Raw genomic sequence first — 24254 nt, 5'->3', positions numbered from 1 at the left:
TCGGATGTTATTTTCAGTTGCTAGTTTCCAAAAGCTGCTGTAGAACGTTTATTGTTTTAAGTTCACCTCTCTCGGTCGCTTCTAGTGTTTGATTCTTCGCGATCCAATTCACGTGATCGAATCAGATGGACTTACATTTTACACAACAAATCCATGCATCAAGAAGCCTTTCTCCTTCCCGTCTATTTGTCCAACCATTTAGCAGTGCATTGGTTTGTTTCTCTTTTACATCTTCTCTTCTACATACCATTTCAAACTGATCTCTGCTGCAAACCAATAGTTTTGGTATAGCCAACACACACGCACACATACTCACACTCAAACGCGCAGCTAAATACAGGATGTGTTATTTATATTTTGTTATAGAGTTCGTGCTGTCTATTCCTTTCCGCTATCACCTAGTGCACTGATCTCTGGTATCTATAATATTATCATACGCAGCGTACGAAAGATGTGCTTTTAATTTTGGTAGCTGTTTTCTGTTTGTTTTTGCAAGCATTTGACGAGAAAACTTTGTACACATGACTAGGCTTGCTTAAGTGGTTCTGCAGCAGTTGCACTCGCTTTTGCAATCTGGCGTGAGTTATTATTGTTCATAGTTAGTTGTTACCTTGTTTTCTATTAAGGAGCGCGCAGATCCTTTGCGGTTTTCTACTGCTTGCTACATTAGTTTTGTTTTGCACGCAAAGCCAAGGGTATGCAGAATTAATATAAATATAAAACAAATCACTCGTCACCGTAGCACAGCGGCAACATTTTTAAGTACTAAAACTCAAACTTATACGAATAAACCGATGTAATGGTGTAAAGTTTGGAGGGAATGTTGTAAGTTTCAGAAACATATTAGAAAAAAAAACAAACATTTTAAGCCGATCGTAAAACTAGACAAACAAATCAATCACTTAGCTCAACAACGCCATTAATCGCACTTTGACGATCGCAAGATCAGTGCAGAAAACTTAGCAAAGTATTTTATTACATTACCAAAACAAATTGCCAGAATGGTTGGTGGTCAAAAATGTAGATCTTGACATACCTAATCGTAGCCTGAATCTTGATGTTTCAAATTAGAAGAATAAAATATATGCAGAAGGAGGCATCCATTGATTACGTAACGCTATTGCATGGAAGGTCTCAGCGACATGTCTAATCTGTATGAACATTGCATTTATGATAAGAAAATATAGATGATTTGATTGAAAGAATTATTAACTAATACCATTTAAATGTAATTTCAAACGAAAATAAATTAGTTTTCTCAGCAGTTTCCAGAACTAGTACGTAATTAACAGAATCATTCAATTGATAGCGATACCAGCGTTACGTAATATATGGATGTCGCCCCATAAGCTGCCAATAGAGCGAGGAAGTTATCGCAGCATAAGTAGTAACTAAAGCAAACTAGCGATGTGTTTATGGGTAAAATAGTAATATGCACTAAAATTATCATTGGTAGTCTTGGGACGGCAGAGTTTTCACGGGATAGAATCGAACAGAGCATCATCAAGCCTAGCATCAATATGCAAAACTAACTTGTTTAACCGTACCACCGTTTCGCTACTAACGCGGGTACTTGCTGATGGACTGTGGTTATGGATTCATTTCGTGAGATTAATTGTAGCAAACCAAACGCATACTTTAACGCATTAAACACAGCAAATTGGCAGCAATGTCGAAGGAGTGGAATTAATATTCTAAAAGCTAGCAAGTATCACCATTCCTTTTGCAAAAAAATAAAATAAAATAGAAACATGTTTTAAATTACTCATGAAGTTTAATTAGATGCAAAAGCAGGGGCGGGTTATTTAAAGCAATAAAAAAACACATACTTTTGTCTTGTAAATTAGCAAATAATAGCAACCAAAAAGGGATGATCTTCTTAAAGATCGAGTTATCACATTGTTTCTGAATCAAGTAGCGGAAAAACACATTACAAAAAAAAGCCCGTAACTACCACTTGAAGCGCGTGACATGGAACTACACCACCTGCTCTATGCGAACCAAAAGTTGGTTCAGTTCATTAGAGCCTTTTCTAACTGCCATTTTCATCATAGATTTTCATGCCTTTCAGTAGCACTTTAAGCACCCAATTTCACCATTGAAACTCCCTTTTCTGCTGTAAACTATAGCCTGAATGCATATTTGTTAACCGAATAAAACTATGGCTTCATATATTGGTCATCGAAACATTGCAAACACACCCGTATGGAGAGAGAGATAGCGTGCACATTGTAAACTATAGGAGCTCGATTCATACACACATGCAAACATTGAACTTTTCATTTCCGTTACCATTTCCTCTTCCTCGCCAGTGCTTTTTTGTCTTCGGTCCGGATGTAAATGGAAACATGATGGAGTAGGGTAAATTGTGCCATTGGCTGGCGTATTTGGGGTCATCATCTGGACACGAGGGACAGGATTAAACTATATAAATTCTTCTTTTGCAAATTTAACAAACCGAATAAGTGATTATTATTATTATAATTATTACCACACGCAATTAGCGCAACCTCACGCAAAAGATCGTTGTTCCCCGTGTGTCTGCGGCTGTGTAGACCATCATCATCAGCATCGTCGTGTGCTTATCGTGGGCGTCCCCATTACCCCAAATGTGGCGATATTCGGCAATAGTAATGACTTTGAAATGGGGTTTATAGCTTTGTTCGCGAATGGCCTTCCTAACACTGGCTAAATCATACTCGTGTGCCTTATGCTTCTTTTGCAGCCGGGGGTTTGGCCGAATATCTACGCATTACATGTATAAGTATATCTTGCAACAGATAAGTATATGTGTGTGTATATATATCGTTTCTAACGTATTAATTAAGAGTGCAGAAAAGATGCACCACATCATATCGCTTGCATTGAGTCGAGCATCGCTGCCCATACGCCCAGCTTATTAGTATTCCGCTCTCTGTTTCTCTCTCTCTCTCTGTTTCCTCTCTATGTATATGCATATAAATACGTGACTAGACATTTGTGATGAAGTTAGCAGGAGTTTTGCGAATTAAATTAGTTTGGATTTTAAGATCACCCCGTGTTTTGGCGCAGATGTGTTGTCTTAACTGCGCGCGCACACGTACCTCTTATCTCTGAGAAGATACCTCCCGTGTTGCTGCTTACCTACCTTCCGATGCGAAAGTGTAGCACCCAGGCAGGCGCTAGACACTCGCACACACAATACATACCATCATTTCCTACCTCTTTTCCTCAGTCGTAATTTCCATCCACACGACCAGTGCTGCCGTTTACTCCATCATTTGCAGTATCAGCGGATTGTCGGAAGCATCGATCGAAAACGTGTTCGAGCGCTCCAGCTTCGACTCGACCCGTTCCACTATCATCGGTGCGTGCACCAGTCCATTATCACCTACTGCGGGCGCACAGTTATTCTCCAGCGCGGCTCCTCCCTTCAGCGAGGCTCGACTATCCGCGACACCGTGCGATCCTGCCGCTGCCCTGGTCCGCTGTGAAGCTCCGCCCTTTGCGGTGTGTTTTTCCGTCTTCCGCTCCTGGCTGCCGGTAGAAGCGCGGTTGTTGCTAGCGCCCGTAGCCGGTGCCGTTCCGTCCGGCAGCTTGGCCGTGCGGCGTAGATGTAGCGTCGTGTTAAACACCTTCCGCCCGCCCGCGTTCGGGGTGGTCAGGGAGGCGGACGAGCCCGACTTGGTGATGTCGCTGCCCGTAGACTTGTCGCGCGTCAGCAGCAGGCTGGGCGAGGAGGCGGCCGATTTGTTGCTCGAGTTGGTCGAGTTTGACTTTGGTTCGTGGGTGCGGCGGGCCAAAATTTCGCGCGACCGTTGCGACAGGAAGCTGCGCTTCACCAGCCCGCCACTGCCGCCGTTCGAGCCGACGCTGGCCGACGAGGCGGTACGATTGATGCCGTTCGTGCGTACGCTCACCGCCGACGGGATGGAGGAGGACGAGTGGTTCGCTTTAATGCCGCCGGGTAGTGGGCGCGCGGTCAGTCCACCGCCTCCGCCCACCGATTTTCCACTGCCCGGGCGCTTCTCGCGATGATGATCCTTGTCCTTTACGAACCCATTCTTGGCCGGTGGCGGCTGCTGTTGCTGCTGCTGCTGTTGATCGATCGAGTTGATCACCTTCGGCTTGAAGTACTCCTGATAGATAAGTGACTCGTGCGACAGCGTGTTGCTGGTTTTGAGCGAGTGCGATTTCATCGACTCTGCCAGCGAGTCGATCGATACGTCCATCTCGCCCACGGTCGCACGGGGCGCTAGCTTTGTGTTGGCCGCATTCGCACCCTTCAGCTTGGCCGGCGAGGACAGGCTGTCCAGCGACAGGTTCGACTCGTGGCCGGGGTGATGGTTCGGGTGCTGCAGCTTCGCCGTACCCTTGCGGTGACCCATCGCCGGGCTGGAGGTCCGGGTGGAGCTGCCGCTCGAGGAAATGTTGTTCTGCGCGTGCAGGTTGGCCGCATTTTTCGGTTTCTTTGGTTCGAGATACCGCGGCTTAACGTTGCTCAGCTTGGTGCGCAAATTCTGCATCGGTTCCGGTTTGATGCTGGCGGCGCTCGGTTTCAGATTCGCATGATCCTCCGATTGCGATCGTTTGTGTGAGGCTAGTGGTAGTGGGGCGCCGCCACCACTGGACACTTTGGAAAGCACGCCCATGCGAATGCCGTTCGCTGCCTGGCGACCGTTGCTGCTGGAGTGCGCAATAGACGACTTCTTGCCCGGCTCGGGGACGTGACTCTTGGAGGCAGTTTTCGAAATGCGCCCATTTTCCGTCGCATGGTTCGGCTGCTGCTGCTTCGTACGTTCGCGCTCTACGACCGGCGGCACGGCCATTGCGGCCTCGTGCGTAGCGTAATGTTTTGCCAGCTTGTGCGAACTCAGCAGCGCCGCGTTCAGCTCGTTCTGGTGCGTATTGATCGTTTGCGTTTGCTGCGTGCGGTTGCTCTGGCTGTGGTGGTGCTGCGACTGACCGTTCTCAAGCGCCCGCTTGTTGTGCGCCTGTATGGCAAGCCGCACCTGGCGCATATCGTTCGTGCGCGAGTGCACCGACGACGAGGAGGACGTCTGCGACGAGTAGGAATAGCGCGAGCGCGATTTGCGCTCGTCCGCCGTCTCCATCAGGCAGGCCAGCTTCTGGATCTTGTTGCGCAGCTCCACATCCATCCGCTGCCAGGAGCTGACCCGCATGGCTCGGGCGCACTGCCGTATCAGGCACTGTTCCACCGCCGACAGAATGGCATTCACCATGCCCACAAACTCGTCGCACCAGTCCATCTCCTCTTCCTGCAGGTTGTAGTCCTTCCGGCCGGCACCGTCGGCCGCTTTCGCTTGCTTGTCGTACACGTTCACCACGTTCGTGTTGTCGCTCGACGACATGGGCGTCGACGAGGTGGTCGTCGTCATGGTTAGCACTTTGGCCTGCAGCAGCTTCTGCAGCCTCGTTGCCCGCGGGTAGCTTTTGCAGGCCTGATCGGGGCTGAGATTGTTGGCCGCGGGCAGCAGGACCGGCTCCAGGTGCGGTATCGCCCAGCGATAGTTTTGGCCGAGCGACAGGAACGCGTCGCTCGCAAGCAGCGACGCAAAGTGGTCCGCAATGTAGTCGTACGCCGTCTCGAGTATGTCGCGCACCACGTTTTCCACCTCCACCGACCACTTGTACGGGTGCAGCAGGGTGAGCAGCTGCTCGCTGTCCAGTATCGTGGTAAGTACACTTTCCGAGCTGAGATGCGCGACTATCTGCTGCCGGCAGCGGTGCACGACGTCGAGCGGCAGCTGCGCAAACTGCTTCTGCGACCAGAGCTTCACGTAGTGCCGGCAGACCCACTTCAGACACTTGCGGTACAGATCGTCCAGACCGTGGTTTAGCGTCACCGGGAGCACCTGCAGCACACCGTCCATACAGCCGACGCAAGGCTACGGGAAAAAAAACATAGAAAAGAAAGTACATACAGTTTCCACAAACAATTTTGAAAGCAACGTGTGCCTACGGAGCAGTGCTGCAGAATGTCATTGTCAATGTCATAAAATCTGACTGAAGCAAAATCCATGTCAGCGTCATGTACTCAATCGTGAAAATCAGAGGTGATACTCAAAACGATTGTTGTGACCAATACATGCTTCGTGACGTTTTTGCGACCATCGCTTGGTCATTCACTTTGCGATGACTTTTTTTACTGTGATCAGTTGGGCCGGTCTGGTGGTACAGTCGTCAACTCGTACGACTTAACAACATGCCCATCATACGTAGGACTGACCATACTGCTAAGTGTAATCAATAAGTCATTGAAAGCCAAACCTATTTGTGATACAGGCAGGCCTCGAACAGCCACGGTTGTTGTGCCAAAGAAGACGATCAGTTCTGCAAAATGTCACTGACATAGTCATGACCAATTCCGGCTGAAACAAAATCATGTCAGCATTATGAGCTCTACTGTGATGATCAGAGGTGAGACTCAAACAGTTATTGCGACCAATCACATGCTTGGTGACATTGTGTGCCTTTTGGTCTGTCACTTGGTCGCGACATTTTCAGTCGGTGATCATCACGATAGCCATGGGAGATATGCGGTGCTTGCGAGTTGTTCCAAGAAACAAAATGAGCATGATTTCTTCATGACCCGACAGGCAAACAAAGCAAACAGTGTGCGAAAGTACGATCATTTTGTAGCTGAGACCACACGCCAAATATATTCCAAGAATGTCGTGATTATCACCGACAGAAAATGTCACGACCAAGTGAGTGACCAAGAGTTGGCTGCTAAACAAAATGTCACCAAGCATGTGATTGGTCCACCAACTGGTTCAGTCATGAGTGTTGCTTACTGAAACAGAAGCGTTTGGCAGCACTGTTCGCAGCCTGAAAAAGTCATGATTAGGATTGCGACGGCATGCGCTTAAAGCCTTGTCAGTCAGAGTATCGTGTTGGACACAATCATTCGCATGTCATGTTCGGCATGTCATGACGCACTTTCATTGAGTATCAGCAATGAGCATCAAGCTACCACGGATATGTTCATTGTTTTCGTTGGTGAACATCTCTTGATGCTCAAGACATTTTGAAGCACTGCTACGAGATACACCTTACACTTTACCGGGTTTTCGTTCCTATTCGTCCACCTCGCGCCCCCCCCCCCCCCCCCCCCCCCTGCTGGCGCTGCCCAAACGCTGTCTGCTTACCTTGTGGAAGTTGTGACAGTAGTTCGTTTTCAGCGCGTACGCCGTCACCTCCTTCAGCCCCTCGAGCCCGAGCAGATCGGACAGGGCGGCCAGCTCCATCAGGCTGATGCCCTCCGGCGGATGGGAGGCACCGGAGTAGATGTGGCAGAGCGCAAAGTGCACTGCCGCGTACGAGTAGCCGGGCAGGGCGATCACGTTGCCCGCATTCTGCACCCAACTCCCGGCGAGAATTGCCGCAAAGTACTGGCAACGCGATCGCAGTATGCACTTGTGCGCCCGCATCTTCCGCGCCTCGACCTCGATCGTCACGTCGGTGGCAATCTCCTGAAGGAACATCTTCAGCAGATCCTCACCGAGGCGGCGCGGCTGCCGGCTCGAGATAGATTCGTCGATCGATTCTGCCGGGGCGGCGAACAGAGATGAGAATGTGAAAATATTACCTTTCCATCGCCAGTCAGTAAGGCGTAACACCGATCGTTCACTTACCGATACCGGATCGGCTCGAGGTGATGCTGGAGGTGCAGGAAAAGTCCGACTGCATCATCTCGCTACCATCCTGACCGTTGCGCCCGTTCATACCCACGTCCGACGGAAGACTGCTGCTAAATGCTGCAGAACAAGCAACAAACAAAAAGGCACAAACGTAGCATTAAACTCACCGACGACGATAATGATTTAACGCCCGCAACCGCACCATCGAGTGCACTCTCGTCTTTTGAGCACACCACTACAGCCCCCCCTCTGGTGCCGGTTCACTAGTTCGCCCTCGCTTACCTTTCGACAGGTGCGGAAACAGCCGGCTGAGCGAACGGGAGTTTTCCACCGACGAGGAGATGAGGCTCACAAAGTTGTTGCCAGTCGAGCGAGACATATTCCACGAGTGTCGCTCCATCGACGTTGCCCCACCGTTCGAATGATAGTAGTTGGATGCCTTCTGCTGCTGCTGCTGGTGCTGTCTCATCGCTTGACTGCTGGCGCCGATCGCCGACCCGATCGTGTTGTACTTCTGACACTCGAACAGCCGCGCAACTCGACTGGAACCGGCCGAGTTTGACATGTTGCTGCCGCTGCCACTGCCCCCACTACCACCACCACCACCACCACCGCTCGAATGCAGCTCAAACTTTGTGGTCGTGGTGAGCTGGCTCACCGCGGTCGGTGGCTTATCCATGTCCGACAGCTTAACGAAGGAAGACGTCGTGGTGGATGCGTGCGATTCCACATTCTCGGAGACGGTTTCGAGCAGCTGCTTCTGCTTCTCGATCGTGGCGTGCAGCGTTTCCATCGTGTGCTGCGGTTTGCTGCGCGCGGTATGACGCGGCGAACACTCGACCGTCTCGACGATCGTTTCCATCTGCTTGGTGGTGGTGGTGCTGTTGTTGTTGCTGCTAGTGATCGCGGACAGTTTAATCGGTTCCCCGAGCGGTTGGGAAGATTCTTTCCCCAGCGCCGGCTGTTGCAGGCCCGCGAGCAGTGCCTCCTCCTCGGCCGGATTGTTCTGGAACGTGACGTCGTCTGTGTCGGTGGTGGTGGACGTCGGGGAGCCGTCCTCGTTCGACGACAGTATGCCGTCTGTGATCGAACCCTGGCTGCTCTTGTCAAACGTTTCGTTAATTTTGGCATCCTTGCGCTTTTTGCGGGCCGACGACACCATCGCCCCACCGTCCGCCGGTACTTCCATCGGTCGGCCCTCGTGCGTACCGTCCTTGGGCGATACCTTTGACTCGTTGCTCGAGTGGGCCGAATTGGACGATACCGAGTGGTTCGAGCAGGTGCTCAGCTCCGACTTGGAGCAGGTAAAGTCCTCGAACGGCGACACGGACGAATCGATCGACATGCTGGACGTTTTGGAGAGCAGCGGTATTTTGTCCAGTATGTTCATGATGCCCCGATCGCTCGTCACGCTCGTGGAACGCTGGTAGGCGCTGCCGCTGGCAATTCGACGCTCGTGGAAACCTCCCGCAGCGCTCTCACCGACGGTCGTGTTCCAGGAGTGACGTTTCGATTCGTTTCTAGCGGCGGACGAACCACTGGCACCTCCGTTTGCCGTCGTATTGGCATGCGCGCGTCGCATCACTGACGGTGGCCCATCGGCCGGCCCGACAAACATGTAGTAAGGCTTGCTGTTGCTGTTTTCTTCGCCCACCGCTGGACCAAGACTGCTGGGACGTACCGATTCCTTCCCGTTGGCCAGCAGCGGTTGCGGCATCGACAGTTTCCGAGGCATGGTTGGCTTTCCGTTCATGCTGGCGCTGCTGTTCCCGCCACCATTGTCGTTGCCAAAGTCGATAAACATCGAAAACATGTTCTTGCGATCGGGTGCCGCCGCCGTCTGCTTCTCCTCCGATTCGCCCCGGGACGATCCGGTCAGGGCCGAGGCGGAAGGTGGTGGCGTTTCTATCCGTCCACCGCTCAGCTTGGGTGTGGCGCTGCGCGCACTTTCGCTCCCGTCGTCCGACAGATCGATGTAGAAGCCGGTCGATTTCTTCATCAGCTCGGTGCGGGCCGTGCGCGGCCGGCTGTTTACCACCGTGATCGATTTCTCCTCCTCCGGCGTCTTCAGGCTGCCCAAATCGACGAAAAAGCCGAGGCTCCGCTGGCCCGACTGTTCGAGGCCCGAGTGCATCGCGGAGGAAGCTTCGAGCGCTGCCGCCGCCGCCGTCTTCGCATCATCGGGACAGTTCTTCAGATCGACGACCCACGATTTGCCCGAACCGCTCTTGCTGAGCTGCCGAGCCGCGGTCCGCTCCTCCGGCTCGTCAAAGCTAATGCTCCCGCCGGACACTATCGGGCAGGTGTCGGTGCGGCGCCGCACCGAAGGGCTTTCGCACTGGCGCGGCGTAAAGTCCTCGATCGATGCGCCGCCCGACACGATCGGGGCCGATTCGTCGTGCTTCTGCAGTCGCTTCGGGATGCGGATCGGCGTCGAGTGCGATTCCCGGTCGACCGAGCTGGCCCGGCTCGTCTCGTTGCCGGTGTCTTCGCTCAGCTCCTGCACCGCCCGGTTCGCGGCCAGCGCCGACGGTACGGACGCAGCCGACGTCACGTGCACGATCGAGTTGAACGGGGTGCTGGGAGGGTAGTGGTGCGAGGCCGACTCCACGTCGCTCGTTGCCTGCGTGCGGCTGTTGTAGTCGGCCGAGCTGGAGTTGTACCCGCTGGTGCTCGTGCCACCGCGCAAGCTGTCTAGCCGTCCGCTCGCCCGCTCGTCGCCCGCTCCGACCACGCTGCTACAACCGCCGAGCGAGTAGCGCTGGCTGTCGCTGATCGTTAGCGAACTGTACTCGCCGTAGTTCGGCTCGCTGCTCGACGAGTAAACGCTCGGCAGCGACAGGTCGCTGTACGTTTCTTCCGGCGCAAACTGCAGGCTCGCGTCGAGCAGGTGGCCCGAGTACTGCTGGATCGAGTGCTGGAAGAGAAACGTGCCCTGTTTGCGTTCCGCTTCCTGCCGTGCCAGCACCTCGTCGCGGTCGTTCTCGCTGCCGTTGGTGGAAGGCACTTCCGGCAGCAGCTCGCGCTGGTTCGGCGCTTCGGCAAGCTTCAGCTTGCACGCTAGATAATCGTTCGACGGTCCAGCCGCAAACTGGTCCTTCACCTCGATCGGCTTGATGGTTATCTTTTCCGCCGCCACCGTCGCTCGTAGCTTCTCGTCGTCGCATAGGATCGTCGCGAGCTGGATGCTGCCCGAGCTTTCGGCACCTTCCGCCTCGCTCCGTGCGGACCGGCAGTTGGGTAGTGGGGCGGGAGGAGCGATCTCTTGAAACGACGGATACACCACCTCATCGTCGTCAAACAGTGAAGACGCATCGATAAAGCACGGTTTGGAGGGACCGCCGAAGGACGGTGCCGGTTGGGCCAACACTCCACCCTGCTTTCGATCGTCCTCCTCCAGCAGCTCCTCAACCGGTTCGGCTCCTTCCTGCCCGGTACCGTCCCCCACGTCACCCGGTTCCCACGGGGAATTGCCTCCATCGGCCAGCATGGTCGTGTCGGAGAGCGAGTTCGATTTCATGATCACTATTTCCTCGTTGTGCCGCTGCTTCTCCTCCTTGGTGGAGGAGCGGGCGAGATCGAACCGTTTGCGCTGCAACAGCTCGGCGGCGGTACCACCGTCGGGCGCTTCGCGGTCGAGCGCTCCCGCTCCACTGACCTCCTGCACTTCGTACTCGATTTCATTCAACAGCGTTTCGCCTTCCTCCACCTCGTTCGCAGCCGCCAGTTCGGCCACCGTCGCGACCGTCGCATTATTTATGCGCACAATATTGCTCCACATCTCGTCCTCCTCCTCCTCTTCCCCATCGTCGTCATCGTCACCGTCCATTCCGTGGCCGTCGCTCGTGTCGGATGCGGCCGGTGACTGCGGGCTGCCGGCGTCCACCAGCTCGTACGTGGACGCCGAATCGCTCGAGATGCGGTTCAGTCCCTTGCGCAAATGGCTGTCCGAGCCGGCCTCGAGCCGGTACTGTACGTTCACGATGCCAGCGGTGGTACAGCCTGTGCTGTCGGCGGGCGGCAGTTCGGCGGCATCGACCACGTAACAGCTGATCGAATCGGTTTCCGTGTCATCACCGTTCGACGGGGAGGACAGTATTCGTTGGGATTCCATCGTGTCGTGGCTTTTGGAGGCGGGTTTGTCAAAGGCCTTAAGGCGAGCCCGATGTGAAGCTAGCCGAACACACTCCCCTCGTAAACGTTCTCCGTCAGTTCAAAAGTGCTGTCGTTGCCAAGGACACGATGGTCGTTCGATCGTTGCATTTGCGGAGTGTGACATGGTATTGACGGGGGGCGTGTTGAACCGCTAAATTATCTACAGAAAGGGGAGAGAAAACACACACACACAATTAGCACCATGTCTAACTAGATGGTCGCCCTCCACTCCCTCCAAACGTTTGTCGACCTACAAAACAAGGAAGTAATGGTTAGAAGACGATTGCAAACAGACGACACATACATGAAAACCTGAGAAAAAGAGAAAGGGGAAGTGGGTGAAGCTTTATGGCCACACAATTCTTCTTTTCCAGCGCAATCGATTGACCTAGAAACAAAACTGTGCAATCTTTATTGCGTACATTTTTATGCGGATAGACGCGCGGCTCTTCCAAAACTCCTCCGGAATCGTGCAGTATCTCTTTAACCTGTGTGTATGTGTGTCCATGAGTGTATGTTTTAGTGATGTGCTTTTTGGAGCGCACCCACGACTGCGATCCGACTCCGGCTATTGTTAGTCCAATTCCGACTCCGACAAAATCCGAACCACTAGTTCCGCCAGGAGTTGGAGTCTTCCGGAATCGTCCAGAATCATTCGGAGTCGTCCAGAGTCATCCTGAGTCGTCCAGAGTCACCCTGAGTCGTCTGGAGCCGCCCGGAGTCGTTCGATGTTGGAGTTGTCCTGAACCCGCCGGAGTCGTCGGAGTCATCCGGAGTCGAAGTCTATTGAAGTCGCCCAGAGTCGATCGGAGTCGATCAGAATCGGAGTTGTGTTTTTGTCTTTCACTTTGAGCGTGCACTTCGTATACAGGCCTTTCGTTTCGAAAGCCGACTCCGGCCGACTCCGGATGGCTTCGACTCCAACCGATTCCGATCGACTCCGAAGACTCCGAACTTCTCCGGATGACTCCGACTCCGGACGACTCCGAATGACTCCGGATGACTCCGACTCCCAACGACTTTAGCCAACTCCTGAAGACTCCAACCGATTCCGGACGACTCCCAACGACTCCCAACGACTCCGAACGACTCCGGACGACTCCCAACGAATTCGACCCCGGGCGACTCCCAACGACTCCCGACGACGCCGGGCGATTCCGGCAGATTCCGAACGAATCCGAATAATGCTGGGCGGACCTACCTACCGGATTCGATTCGAAAATTATCGGAGTCGGAACGGATTCGACTCCGGATTTTTACCAAACTTAACCCATCACTAGTATATTCGTTTTACATGGTTGACCTCCACCACCTGTCGCAATACATACATATATTTGCACGGAAATCTTTCGTCCGCACGTTTCGATGCGCTTCACGCCAAGATAATCACGCTTGATAAGAAGCGCACCAAGCACCGGGTTGAGCACAGCGCAACGAAGTGTTCACGTCTTGGGAAACGAGCAGCGATTACTGGTAGCGTTTTTTCTGTTATTTTGAAACGTTTGTGATTACAAATAGACAGTAAAATGATAATATTCGTCCAACTCACTTTTAGCAATATTGCTGCAAAATTGAAAAGCCTCACACAACACACTACACTGCGACCTCCTCTACTCGCTCTATACAGATGCCTGCAACGCGCAATATTCGACCGATGACTAAGATTATTGGAATTAATTTGCCATTCGCGTTCACCATTTATTGATCACACATGTTGGCCGCCCCATCGCGGACGTCACCTACACCGATACTCGGGCACACACGCACACACATTCACACACAAAAGTACACAATGCCATCCCGCGGCGTACAATTCACCATCCATTCTCGGCGGGTTTTGTCTTGCAGGGCATGACAAAAGCTATTAGAAAATGATCATCAAAGCAAGCGTGTGCTCTCCAGGGCGATATTGTCGGACTGTCGGACCACCCCAACACAAAAAGAACGATCATCACAAACGCGGGGGGGTTGAGGTCACAATTTGCCAATCAGCTAATTACGCTCGCAATTAAAACCACACACACACACGTGTTAATGGGGTTGCGATCTTAGACTGTCCACTGGTCCGGGAAGACTGTCTCGTCGCTGTCTAACGGTCCCACACAGGCCATTCGCCAAAGAGGCGAATTGATGATGATCCTCTGTCTGCCCGTTTCAAGAGCGTTCGTTTATGATAGTGCCATTTACGAACGGTGCACAACATGGGACATTAGGAACTCGCACCGCCAAAAAAAAACCGCCCAATTCCAACACCAAATTCACCTCAGAAACGGTCTTCTGCCGCGAGATCTTCTCCGACACACGCCGATCAGCTGCAAAGACGAGCAATTAAGAACCAGTCACAACACGGCACTTCTTCTCCGTTCTTCTTCGGAGAGCAAAACAACAAAAATGGTTGTTGATGGCCCAAAACTGATGTTACCCTGCGACTCCGCTGACTGGGACTGACTCTGATCAGCTTCATCGCCTACGGTTACTTTGCTTTCAAGCCGTCGTCGTCGCCACCGTTCGCTAGGTTCGGTGATTTGATGGATGGCAGGACAGAAGTCATAAGGGTGTGTGTGTGTCTGTGCGTTGTTTTTGGTCGGTCAAAGTAGCCAAAGAGAAGGGGGGCATGGCGCGTTAAAGCACGCGTGCTAGGGGCACAAACCCGGGGGCATACTTCACACCGAGGGGCCCCAGCGAGCACACATTTTTTTTTCGTGTCGTTGTCGTTCGTCTTCTTCGGTAAAACACTTAACCTATGTTGCAATGTGCGGTGTTTCTTTTTGGGGGGCTAAACATGCGGCTGTATGTCATGCTTCATATGCGTCCGTCCCCCGTCGTCCGTATGGAATGGTTCCAAAAAGTAAGCGGACTACCGTTTCCATTACCATAAATGGTGGAGTGAATGGGGGGGAGGAGAGTAGGATAAATGAATTGGTTTGATACATTGAAATTCGACCGAAAATAATAATGAGGGAGCGCGTGTGCTGGTTTTTGTCGCGGGCCGGCCACCAAATCGGACACTATTGTTGTTCGCGTCCGGCTAATAGAGATTAGAGTACATTCTAGGGCAGAGGCGTCGCGTGAATATTAATCGACTGTTTCGCGGGAACCTGGTCAAAAAGGGGGGTGGGTGGGGTGAGGGGGCTTTGTTGGCGAGATCGTGATTGTACTTTTCAATCATAAATTTTTGGTTTGGGTGTAAGTAAGCCGTTAAGAGCGTTGTTTTGAAGTACGCTGGCGATGTTGGGAGAGAGAATTTAATGCGAAGACAGAACAGTTGCAAGAACCGCTTCCATTATTTCGCAAGCAGAATGCCAAATTTAAAACCGAATAGGAAGCTACCGGCTGTCAAGGACAACAATCTTCCAATCCACACGGAACGGCGTAGGAACGAGGTCAAGAATTAGTCAAAATCGTTTTGGCCATCTTGGATGCCATTTGACCACAGAAAGCCCTGGTGAAACATTCAATAACCAATTTACAATTTTCTTGTGATAACCAGACCGATTTATCATTTTCATCATAATTAAAATTTGAATCGAAAAGGGCTTTCTAATGTCAAACTGCTGTAACGAACTTTTGGCTACTTGTCAAATCGTACTACATTACTTGATCTCTTTCCTAAAAAGTCCTTGAGATCAATCCTACAAATTTCAAATAGAGATGGATTCTCCGGATCGCACCCACAGTTCTGCTCCGATTTTGGCAAGATTAATTCCAATTCCAACTTCAGTGAAATGGAATCGCTAGCTCCGCCGGAATCGTCCGGAATCGTCTGGAATCCTCCGGAATCGTCTGGAGTCTTCGGAATCGTTCGAAATCATAATGGATCGATACTAGGGAATGTGCCTACTATTTTAATAATATTACAGTTATTGGGTTAATTTCTGAATGTACCGAACCCATATACCAACTATGATTACAACAATATGTCACAGTTAGCTTAAACCAGGGGCCTCCAAACTTTTTTGCTCGTGGGCCGCATTGCTTCAAAAATAACTATGTTGAGGGCCATTGGACGCTACCTTTAAATGATGAGTGAACGTTTTAATCTCGTTTGTCCAACAAAATACTAACGATACTTGTACAGTTTCGTGTTACTAAAGCTTAATTTTTGTCTACGAAAAGTAGATTTTTATTTGAATAAGTCATAATAACGTAATATTTATATTAACTCTGGCAAAGTCATCGTGGGCCGCATTATAAGCTCTTGCGGGCCGTAGTTTGGAGACCCCTGGCTTAAACGATCAGAAGGTGCTAAGTGAACTGCACCTTAACTCGTGCAATTTTAAAAAATGGGTTATGTTTTCTTGTCCCAGTTTCGCTTGTTTCTGAATTTGATCCAACTCTAATTTCACCTCGTTCTTTCAGCTACCCTAGAGTCATTTTGGTGATGGGCCACACGAGACTCCATTTAATGAAACATTACCCAAAGAAGAAGAACCTGATCTTTCCACCTGAAAGCAATGTGAATAAAAGTACAAAATCAGTACAGTAAGCAGTAAGCATGGTCTCGCTCATCGAATAGCGAGGCAAAGCGATGCAAAGATCTGCTCTACCTAACACGAAACACGTATGCAAACATTAGAAAATCATGGTAACGATCTTCTCCCCCATCTCTCCCATCTCGCCTCCTTGTTTCATGCGGTGATTCGGTGTAACGCGCGTTAATCTACCCCTACCTACTCCCCCTTGCACGACACACCACCGATGGCCGTTTTCGGCTGTGCACACGCACACCTGAAATAACCGTTTTGGCATGTTTGCTCGACACCACACCCGCGACCTGCAGGACCCGCGGCCACCAGTGCTAACAGCACGAACTGATGATGACTCGGGGTCACACATAAGCAGCAACAAATAAGCTACACAAAGCCATCGAGCCACACACACACACACACACACACACGCATAGCAGTGGTATGCGCGTGGCCATCATCATCATCTTCCGACGGGAGGATGTGGACGGGTTTTCGCTCTTCGTGCGCTCACACTGCCCCAGCCACACTAGCTGACATCATCATCATCGTGGTCGCGCGGGGACGTGACGACTATTTATGGTAAAAAAAGAATGCCCACGCAGCCGACACTCTGGTTCGCACAGCCCTGCAACGCCAGGTATGATGCTTGGCCAGGGAAGGGGGAGCCGACGACGATGTTCCCCCGAAAAAAGAAGAAGTGTGAAACGATTTGTGCATTAATGATGGCCATCCGTTACGGAAGAGCGACGACGACGACGGGATGGTGCTTGCAAATCGATAACGTATGGTGTGCGCCGCAATCAGACCGACTAACCTTCACGCCGGTCCTTCACGAAGATAGTTTTATGACTCTCTCCCCCCCTCTCTCTCTCTTTCTCTCTGTCCGTGAGGCTAATGAAGGGAACCCGGGAGGATATTCGATAGCCATATTATTGCTTTATCGGGCGCGCACGACTCATCCTTTTGTTCAACCCAAAAGCCGTGAGCCGTGATTCAACACAAAGCTGTGAAATGATGTGCATAAATTGGCACACCTATTAACCTTCGCTAAGAAGCCCCACGTTGAGCTGTTAATCGCGCAAGCTGTAGCTTCCCTCTTGACAAGCTACTAAAAGATTTAGTCCAAACCAAAATGCGATAACTGTTGTCCACCAACAAACGCTTCCCGGCGCTTCCCCGTGTACCGTGTGCTCACCCTTCTAGCTCTATCTCTCTACTAATCCTAATGTACACAACAATAAACGCAGGCTTAGCCAGCAAGCCGTAAGCGACTGTCGGCAGGTTGGCCTTGACTTAAAGAAGCGGCGTGCGCGCGCGCGAGTGCCATCGTGTGTTTTGCCGCGATTTCCGTTTTGCATCGAAGTATGTGCATTTGCCACCATACCGGCCATTTGTTGGAAGGGGACACGAGTATTTCCCTTTCCACCGCACACTTGGATCCCAACACCAGTACCGGACCGTTGTTGGGGAGGGTGGGCAACGCAAAAAATTAATTATTCATCGCTCCACCACGGCTTGCTTCGATCTTGTCGATCGTTTCCTTCCCATTTTCGATTTGGTGGTTGTTGTTGTTGTGATCAAAGGTTCTCGAAAACCGCCCACGGGCTGAAGCGGGATTTGATGGCCGCGCACAACACGTGTGTGAGAGAGGGACAAGGAGGAGACAAGGTTTTCAAGAGCAACTGGCGACGACGGTGATTTATCCGGAATGCATCGCTAATTTGCATAAATCATATTTACGTCTCCGGTTTTTGAAAGCTTGTAACCGAAAGCGGGATGGAGTCGCACAGTCGCACCGAAATACGATCGATTCCATCACAATATGCTGACCTCCTCCCCATGCTCCTCCTGCGGCTGGATGTCGTTCTCCAGGGTTGGTTGCGGTGATGCAATCCAGTTTTTGTTACACCCGAAACCTTGTCCTTCGTGTTACCCCATCCTACGGTTCAGTTTTGGTTGTGGAGCGTTGTCCGGTGAACAACACAGGCGCATAGACAGAGCACAATGTGCCACCAAAAAAAAAGGGAAACAGGCCGATCATCACCCCGTTCCGTTCTTCGGACCATTGATTCCACAAATCCGCAGGCAGTTGGTTTCATTTTCTAGCTGTTTGCCATCCTCCTCCTCCTCCTCGTTGCTTCTTCACACTCTCGCAATCATTTTCTCCTCCTGCACACCACTGCACTGCCCCAGCACTGTGCAATGTAGTGCAGCAGCGAACATTTTTACCTGCAATACACACCGCAATTCGCAGACGTTTCCACAGTTGACACGGGAAAACTATCCGATTTTCATTCGCACTGCATTCCGGTGCTTTCGATTTCCACGGGTAACCACCAAAACACACTTTGGTAGTTTTGCTGCCTTTTGGGGAGAATTTTTTCTTGGGAATCACAGCACAGGCCTATTATCGTTCCTCTACGGGAGCGCCTTTATATCGCGGTCGCGCACCTTTTGTTCGTCGCAGTAAATGCACATTCCTCCTTTCGGGATAAAGAGTTTAGCACAAAAGCACCAAAGTACATACGCACTTGCCGGATGTTCACAAAATCGCGAAAAAATATCCTTCTTTAGCCCTGGTCCGACCCGTTTCGGAGCGAATGCGGATGGCCACACTTTCTTCTCGACCCGGGGTAAAAGTGTGTATGTGTGTTCGGAAATTTCTCTTTTGCCGTTCGCGAGCCAATCGATATTTGGTGAGAAAATGTTTGACGTTTTCCCGTCCGTGCTTCTTTCGTGCTGCGCCGTTTTGTTTTCCATGTTTTTTTTTTGTGTGGTGTGCACAGCGGGGTAATGGTCGTTGATACAGCGTGTGACAGTTTGTTGCATTAATTTGGCTCAAAATTGTACAAAAGCGATGGGTTTTAATAAAGTTTTATCGTAAAAATCATTTCGTGCAGTATTCTTCGTTTTTATTCAAACTGTGCGCGTTCAAAGCTCACAGCGGCTGTGAATATTTTCTTGATTTTAAGCGACTTGATAAGAAAATGTAACTATTAATTGATAACAAACACTTCAAAGGGTACGTTTTATATTGCTTAGCGTCAATTTTAGGCCATAAAAGCTTTAGAGTTTTACAAATTATTTCACGAAAATCTAATAGTTCGTTTGTCATCCACGCGTTCGTTCTGTGTACCTGCCATTCTTGACGCGCCTGCCAGCGCCAAAGCGAAACGTCAAAGTACAGTCTTTCCCCGAGTTACGCGACACTCGAGTTACGCGAATTCGAGTTACGCGAATTTTTTATTTTTGACAGTTCAGATGTCAAATCAGTACAATTTTCGCCATCAATTGTCAAATGAAAAATAATTAGCAATATTTCAAAATTTTAATTCACTAAAAAGTCAGAAATAACTGAATTCTCCACACCAATTGAATCAAATAAGTGATAAATTACATAAATGAACTAAATTCAATCAAAAATCATGATAAAGAAAGTATATATTTACTGTAAAACGTGATATTCGACTTACGCGAAAATCCGAGTTACGCGAATGTCTCCGGAACGCATTATTCGCGTAACTCGGGGAAAGACTGTACGTACAAAAGGGCGATGACGTTTCCAAGTTCCAGTTGTCACCAAAAAAAAAAGCGGAGATTGTTTATAAATTTTCTCAACAGTGTTTTGCCCTGCCGTGTCTTGCTTTTGTAAAGCATTTTTGGACCATTTTTCAACGCACGTAAGTAGTTTTCCTGCTTTAACTTGGGTCGTTTTGCATGGGCGGTGTGCCCTGTTGGTGGAAATCTTTGGGGCGAATGCAATAACAAGCGCAGTAACAAAGAATCTTTCTAAGCCGTGGGATGGATATGCTGTGACGTGTACCTTCTTGCCGGTCGTCGGCGTACATGGTGTAAAGAATAAATATTCCAATGCCGTGCAAAATTTACACTACACAGTTCAATACATACTCTACTACATTCCCATTTATTTACACGAAAGTTAAAATTAATTCAAGCTAACATTCCTTTCTGGATAATTAATTGGTATATTTCGAATGAACTGGTAATGGGTTAGGTTAATCGGATGAAAAGCATCGCACCGATACGAAGAACGCCGACAAAGAATTCATCAATGCTTAATGTACGTTATTTCCACATGAACCATCACACCGTCGCATGAAACATTCCGAACTCATTCCCACGAAATGGTAGCAGCTCGAAAAACGTATTAGTGCAATCAGCCACTGATTAGCTCTAAACCATTGCAGCTTATTGTGGGTAAAGGCACAATAGTGGGTCCACATTGCGTAAATATCTCAATCGCCTATTTGCAACAAGCCATGCCGCATCGCAACATATAATTCGGCACATTACGGGCAGCTTGTGTAATGAAATGCTGTTGCGGTTAAAGCGCACTGCCATCCATCGATGACTGATTTGTACCGATCCTGCTCTAATCCCGCAACTCTTTCCTTCTCACAGACACACCAACCCACCACCACCTAGCCAACATGATTTCCGATGTGCAGCTGGCCGTGTTCTGCAACGTTCTCGGGGTGTTTCTCTTCCTGCTGGTCGTCGCATTCCACTACATAAACGCCAACATGGGAAGGTATGCATAAAAAGCGGCCCAATTCAACTGCAAAACCCCACCTACAGGCACCCACCCGTCCACTCACAAGTGAATGTGCCAGTGAGGCCAATTATTCAGCAATGGGCACTAATTGAACTATCTTCATTTTGCATTCTTTTCTTTTTCCAATCCATCTGTCGCTTCCGCATTACATCCAACGCACAACTCAAACGACCTGCTGACGACAATGATTCCGACTGGAATTTGTCGGAAAACCGAAACACATGATGCTCTGCTGGGGGCACACACGTGTGTGCGCATTTGCATGTGCCGAGTGCAGCATGCGAGGCGGTCCCGGATCGAGACACAAATGAAGCATTCCTACCTAATCCTGTACCGCTGCAGCCAACCATCCATCTGATTCTCTCCCCTCCTTTCCTGTTGCAATGATGATGGGGCATTTCGGAGGGGGTGGACAAAACCACCCGACCACAAACGCAACGGGACAACAACACCCCCCCCCCCCCCCCAAACTGCATCGTGTTTCGTAAGCAAAAACGTGTGGCAAAATGTGCAATCGCTATAAACAATTATGTTTCACCTTCTCCTGCTCCTTCGCTGCATGAAGGACAACAGAACAAATAAAATCTCCTTACAAAACACCCGGAACGGTTCGAAGAGTACATCATACGTGGCATTACAGTTTTTGTTTAAAAATATATTTCATCCAAAAAGAGCGTCAGAGAAAAAGAACAATATAATCCTATACAATCTGTTTTAAAATATACGGCTCCGCGAACGGTTCTCTCTCTCTCTGTATCTTGTCCACCCACCCTCCTCCTTCGCTGTGTGCGTCCTCGGTTGGCGGAAGAGGAGGTAAAAATCGTACCAACCGCGCGTCACGTGTGCACATGTGGGATTGGATGTGTGCTCCACATGTTTCGTTGTTGTTGTCGTCACATTACAGTGTCCTTCCGGATGCAAATCCACGTTGGTCTCTGTTTTCCACTGCCCCGTCAGGTGCATCAGGTCTAATACTCCACCGGTTTTAAGTATGAATTTTCCTCGGTAGTATTTTTTGTACTGTAAAAAATAGTGAGAGAAAGAGAGAGAGAGAAGGGGAAAAGAGTGAGAACAACCAGAAAGAGATTAATTACACTTTTCATCTTCGTTGCAGATGTGCTTCCAGGGGAGGCGTATTGGAATCGGTAAATCGAAGAAATTATTCAATCGTAATGATACGATTACGTTCGCTTCATTATCAGTCGAGCTTTCAACAGTGGCCAAATTCTTGGAAATCCATCCCATTAGCCATCACACCCCCCCCCCCCCCCTCCCGGGGTGGGGTGAGTGCGCACGTGCAACCTACCAATGGCTATCAACAATCGCGCTCAGGTCAATTACGACCGGATCGTTTGCGGTGTCCCTTGCCTGCAGCTGCTCGACCGTGTGCACAATCTTGCTGAACGTGGGCCGCTCGCCGGGATGCAAATTCCAGCAGGAATACATTAAATCGTACCTATATGTGTGTGTGTAGAGAGTGAAGAAGAACGGGAAAGGGATTTAGTTTGGTACAATTCATAGTGGCTGTGTCGTTGAAGTGCAGTTTTCTCACAGCAGCTCGCTGCAGCTTTTCGGCCGCTCCATGCGGTAACCGCTCTCGAGGTAGCGGAGCAACCGGTTGGTCGATATTGCCGGGTACGGGCTACCCCCGAGGGTGCAGATCTCGTACAGCAGGATCCCGTACGACCACACATCGCTCTGGGACGTGTAGACCTGGTGTGTCATCGATTCGAGCGCGAGCCACTTGATCGGCAGCTTGCCGTTGCTCGTTTTGCGGTACAGATTTTCCTGGTAAATATCGCGGCTCAGTCTGTTCGGAATGGTAAACGTGGCATGGACGAAGCAGGTAAAAATGTAGCTCACACAGACCGCATATTACGCCAACTTACCCGAAATCAGCTATCTTAACCGTATTACTATCACACACCAGCACGTTCCGGGCGGCCAGATCACGATGCACCACCTTGTTGCGGGCGAGAAATTCCTAGACGCGGACAAACCATTCAGTATTAATCGTTAAACCTCCGTTAAATCCCACTTACCATGCCAAGTGCAATTTGGCGGGAAAATTCCAACAGCTGGCCACTGTTCGGTAGCGGATCCTCTTCCTCCTCCGACTGTGGCGAGCAGCTCTGATACCACCGATTCTCGACCGTATTGTTCGTTAGGGTCGAATCGACGGGCGCGCCGTGGCAGCTGCACGGCTTAATCCGCACACTTCCCTTCACGTCCTCACCCACCTCCCACGTTCCTTCGACAATTTCTACCGCATTTTTGCATGCATTAGTGCAGTGCGTCAGTTGGGCCGTTTCGTCACCGTCGCTTTCGTCGCTGAACAGTGGGTACAGCTTGTTTTCGATGATTTGGGGCGATCGGGAGGCACTACTGCCATCACTGCCACCGGCCAGCCCGAACGCTACCCCCAGCAGTGTCTGCCGGTGGTCGGAGATGTTTTTGTACGTCAGCGATTTCTTATCGTTCACGAACGAGGTGTCAAAGTTGAACACGTTCTCGGGCATTTTGTTGTTATCGAGCGAAGGCGTTAAGCATTCGTGTTCGGCCATCTCCAACGACCTGGTCGGTGGTGGCGGTGGCGGTGGTGGCGGTGATGGTAACGTTGCTGTGATGTTTGTGCCAGAGGTGCCACCAATCGAGTGCGTGCCGGTGGTACGGTTCTGGCGCAATAGTCGTTGCCACTGGAGGCGCAAATAGTTGAGCAAATTGCCCCGGCCGCAGTACTCGGTGAGCAGCATCATCTTGCGCACATTCTTCGTACAGTGGCCGACTATGCCGACGATGTGGGGATGGGTGCCGACCGACTTCATGACCTCCATCTCGCGCCGAAACTCGAGGATGTCTTCCACCCGTGGACATTCTTGGCAGGGGTGGTGGAAAAAATGAGTGAGAAAGAGAGAGAAAGACAGAGAGAGAGAGAGAGAGAGAGAGAGAGAGAGAGCGAGAGAAACAATCAATCAATAAAAACTAAATATTTGAAAATATGACTTCAAAACCTTGGGATAATGAGTCGATGCCTTACGATTGTGATCTTGGCATCATCTACCCCCTATACAAGCAGGAAGCCAGGTTGGACTGCAACAACTATATTGATCGTTATCCTTTAGGATTGACTTGTCTCTAACATTGAATGCTGGAAACTCTTGCCTCGGGGTCAGGGTCAGGTCTTGCCTGTCTCCTATTCAATTTGGTGCTAGAGAGGACCATCCAATGCTTCCAGGCGGAGACTTTAGGAACCTTCTTCAACAATTCAACCTAGATCCTGGCATACGTTGATGATATAGACATCATTGGTCTGCTGATCTCCTATGTGGAGTCTGTGTCATATTCGATACCTTACTTGTAAGTCAATGAACACATCAAGAATGGTCTAAAACAGGGGTCTCCAAACTACGG

The 24254-nt window shown here is 50.4% G+C and overlaps 3 protein-coding genes across 12 annotated transcripts in view; 1 reads left to right on the top strand and 2 right to left on the bottom strand.

Annotated features, from left to right (window-relative positions):
• Positions 1–7: 7 nt before the first annotated feature.
• Positions 8–19043, bottom strand: LOC120948020 (uncharacterized). 5 transcript variants are annotated; one of them, XM_049607944.1, is made up of 5 exons: positions 18497–19043; positions 7926–11958; positions 7638–7760; positions 7152–7549; positions 8–5888 (listed from the first exon to the last, which is right to left on the bottom strand). In XM_049607944.1, the coding sequence occupies exons 2-5, from the start codon at positions 11755–11757 to the stop codon at positions 3249–3251; spliced, it is 6993 nt and encodes a 2330-aa protein (XP_049463901.1). In that variant the 5' UTR covers positions 11758–11958; positions 18497–19043; the 3' UTR covers positions 8–3248. The 5 variants fall into 5 exon arrangements, with proteins under 5 accessions (XP_049463901.1, XP_049463902.1, XP_049463903.1 ...); XM_049607945.1 differs by having other exon boundaries at positions 18510–19043; XM_049607946.1 differs by lacking the exon at positions 18497–19043 and adding an exon at positions 14061–14841.
• A 785-nt stretch (positions 19044–19828) lies between these two features.
• Positions 19829–21463, top strand: LOC120950512 (dolichyl-diphosphooligosaccharide--protein glycosyltransferase subunit 4). The gene is made up of 3 exons (XM_040368614.2): positions 19829–19947; positions 20690–20819; positions 21121–21463. Exons 2-3 carry the CDS (start codon positions 20719–20721, stop codon positions 21152–21154), a joined length of 135 nt encoding a protein of 44 aa, XP_040224548.1. The 5' UTR covers positions 19829–19947; positions 20690–20718; the 3' UTR covers positions 21155–21463.
• Positions 21464–21477: 14 nt separating this feature from the next.
• The window catches only part of LOC120950505 (tyrosine-protein kinase receptor torso), a 41518-nt gene continuing 38741 nt past the window's right edge, over positions 21478–24254 (bottom strand). For all 6 annotated transcript variants that reach the window (XM_040368598.2, XM_040368592.2, XM_040368596.2 and 3 more), the window contains 5 exons: positions 22886–23718; positions 22733–22827; positions 22396–22653; positions 22150–22299; positions 21478–21863 (listed from right to left, as the gene is read on the bottom strand). In XM_040368598.2, coding sequence (XP_040224532.2) covers positions 21812–21863; positions 22150–22299; positions 22396–22653; positions 22733–22827; positions 22886–23718 — 1388 coding nt within the window. In that variant the 3' untranslated portion in view covers positions 21478–21811. The remainder of the gene's footprint in view (positions 21864–22149; positions 22300–22395; positions 22654–22732; positions 22828–22885; positions 23719–24254) is intronic.

The sequence above is a fragment of the Anopheles coluzzii genome, chromosome 2 (genome assembly GCF_943734685.1).
Source record: "Anopheles coluzzii chromosome 2, AcolN3, whole genome shotgun sequence".
Taxonomy (NCBI): Eukaryota; Metazoa; Arthropoda; class Insecta; order Diptera; family Culicidae; genus Anopheles; species Anopheles coluzzii.
Note: the sequence above shows the minus strand (reverse complement) of the source record. Positions and strands in the feature narration are given on the sequence as shown.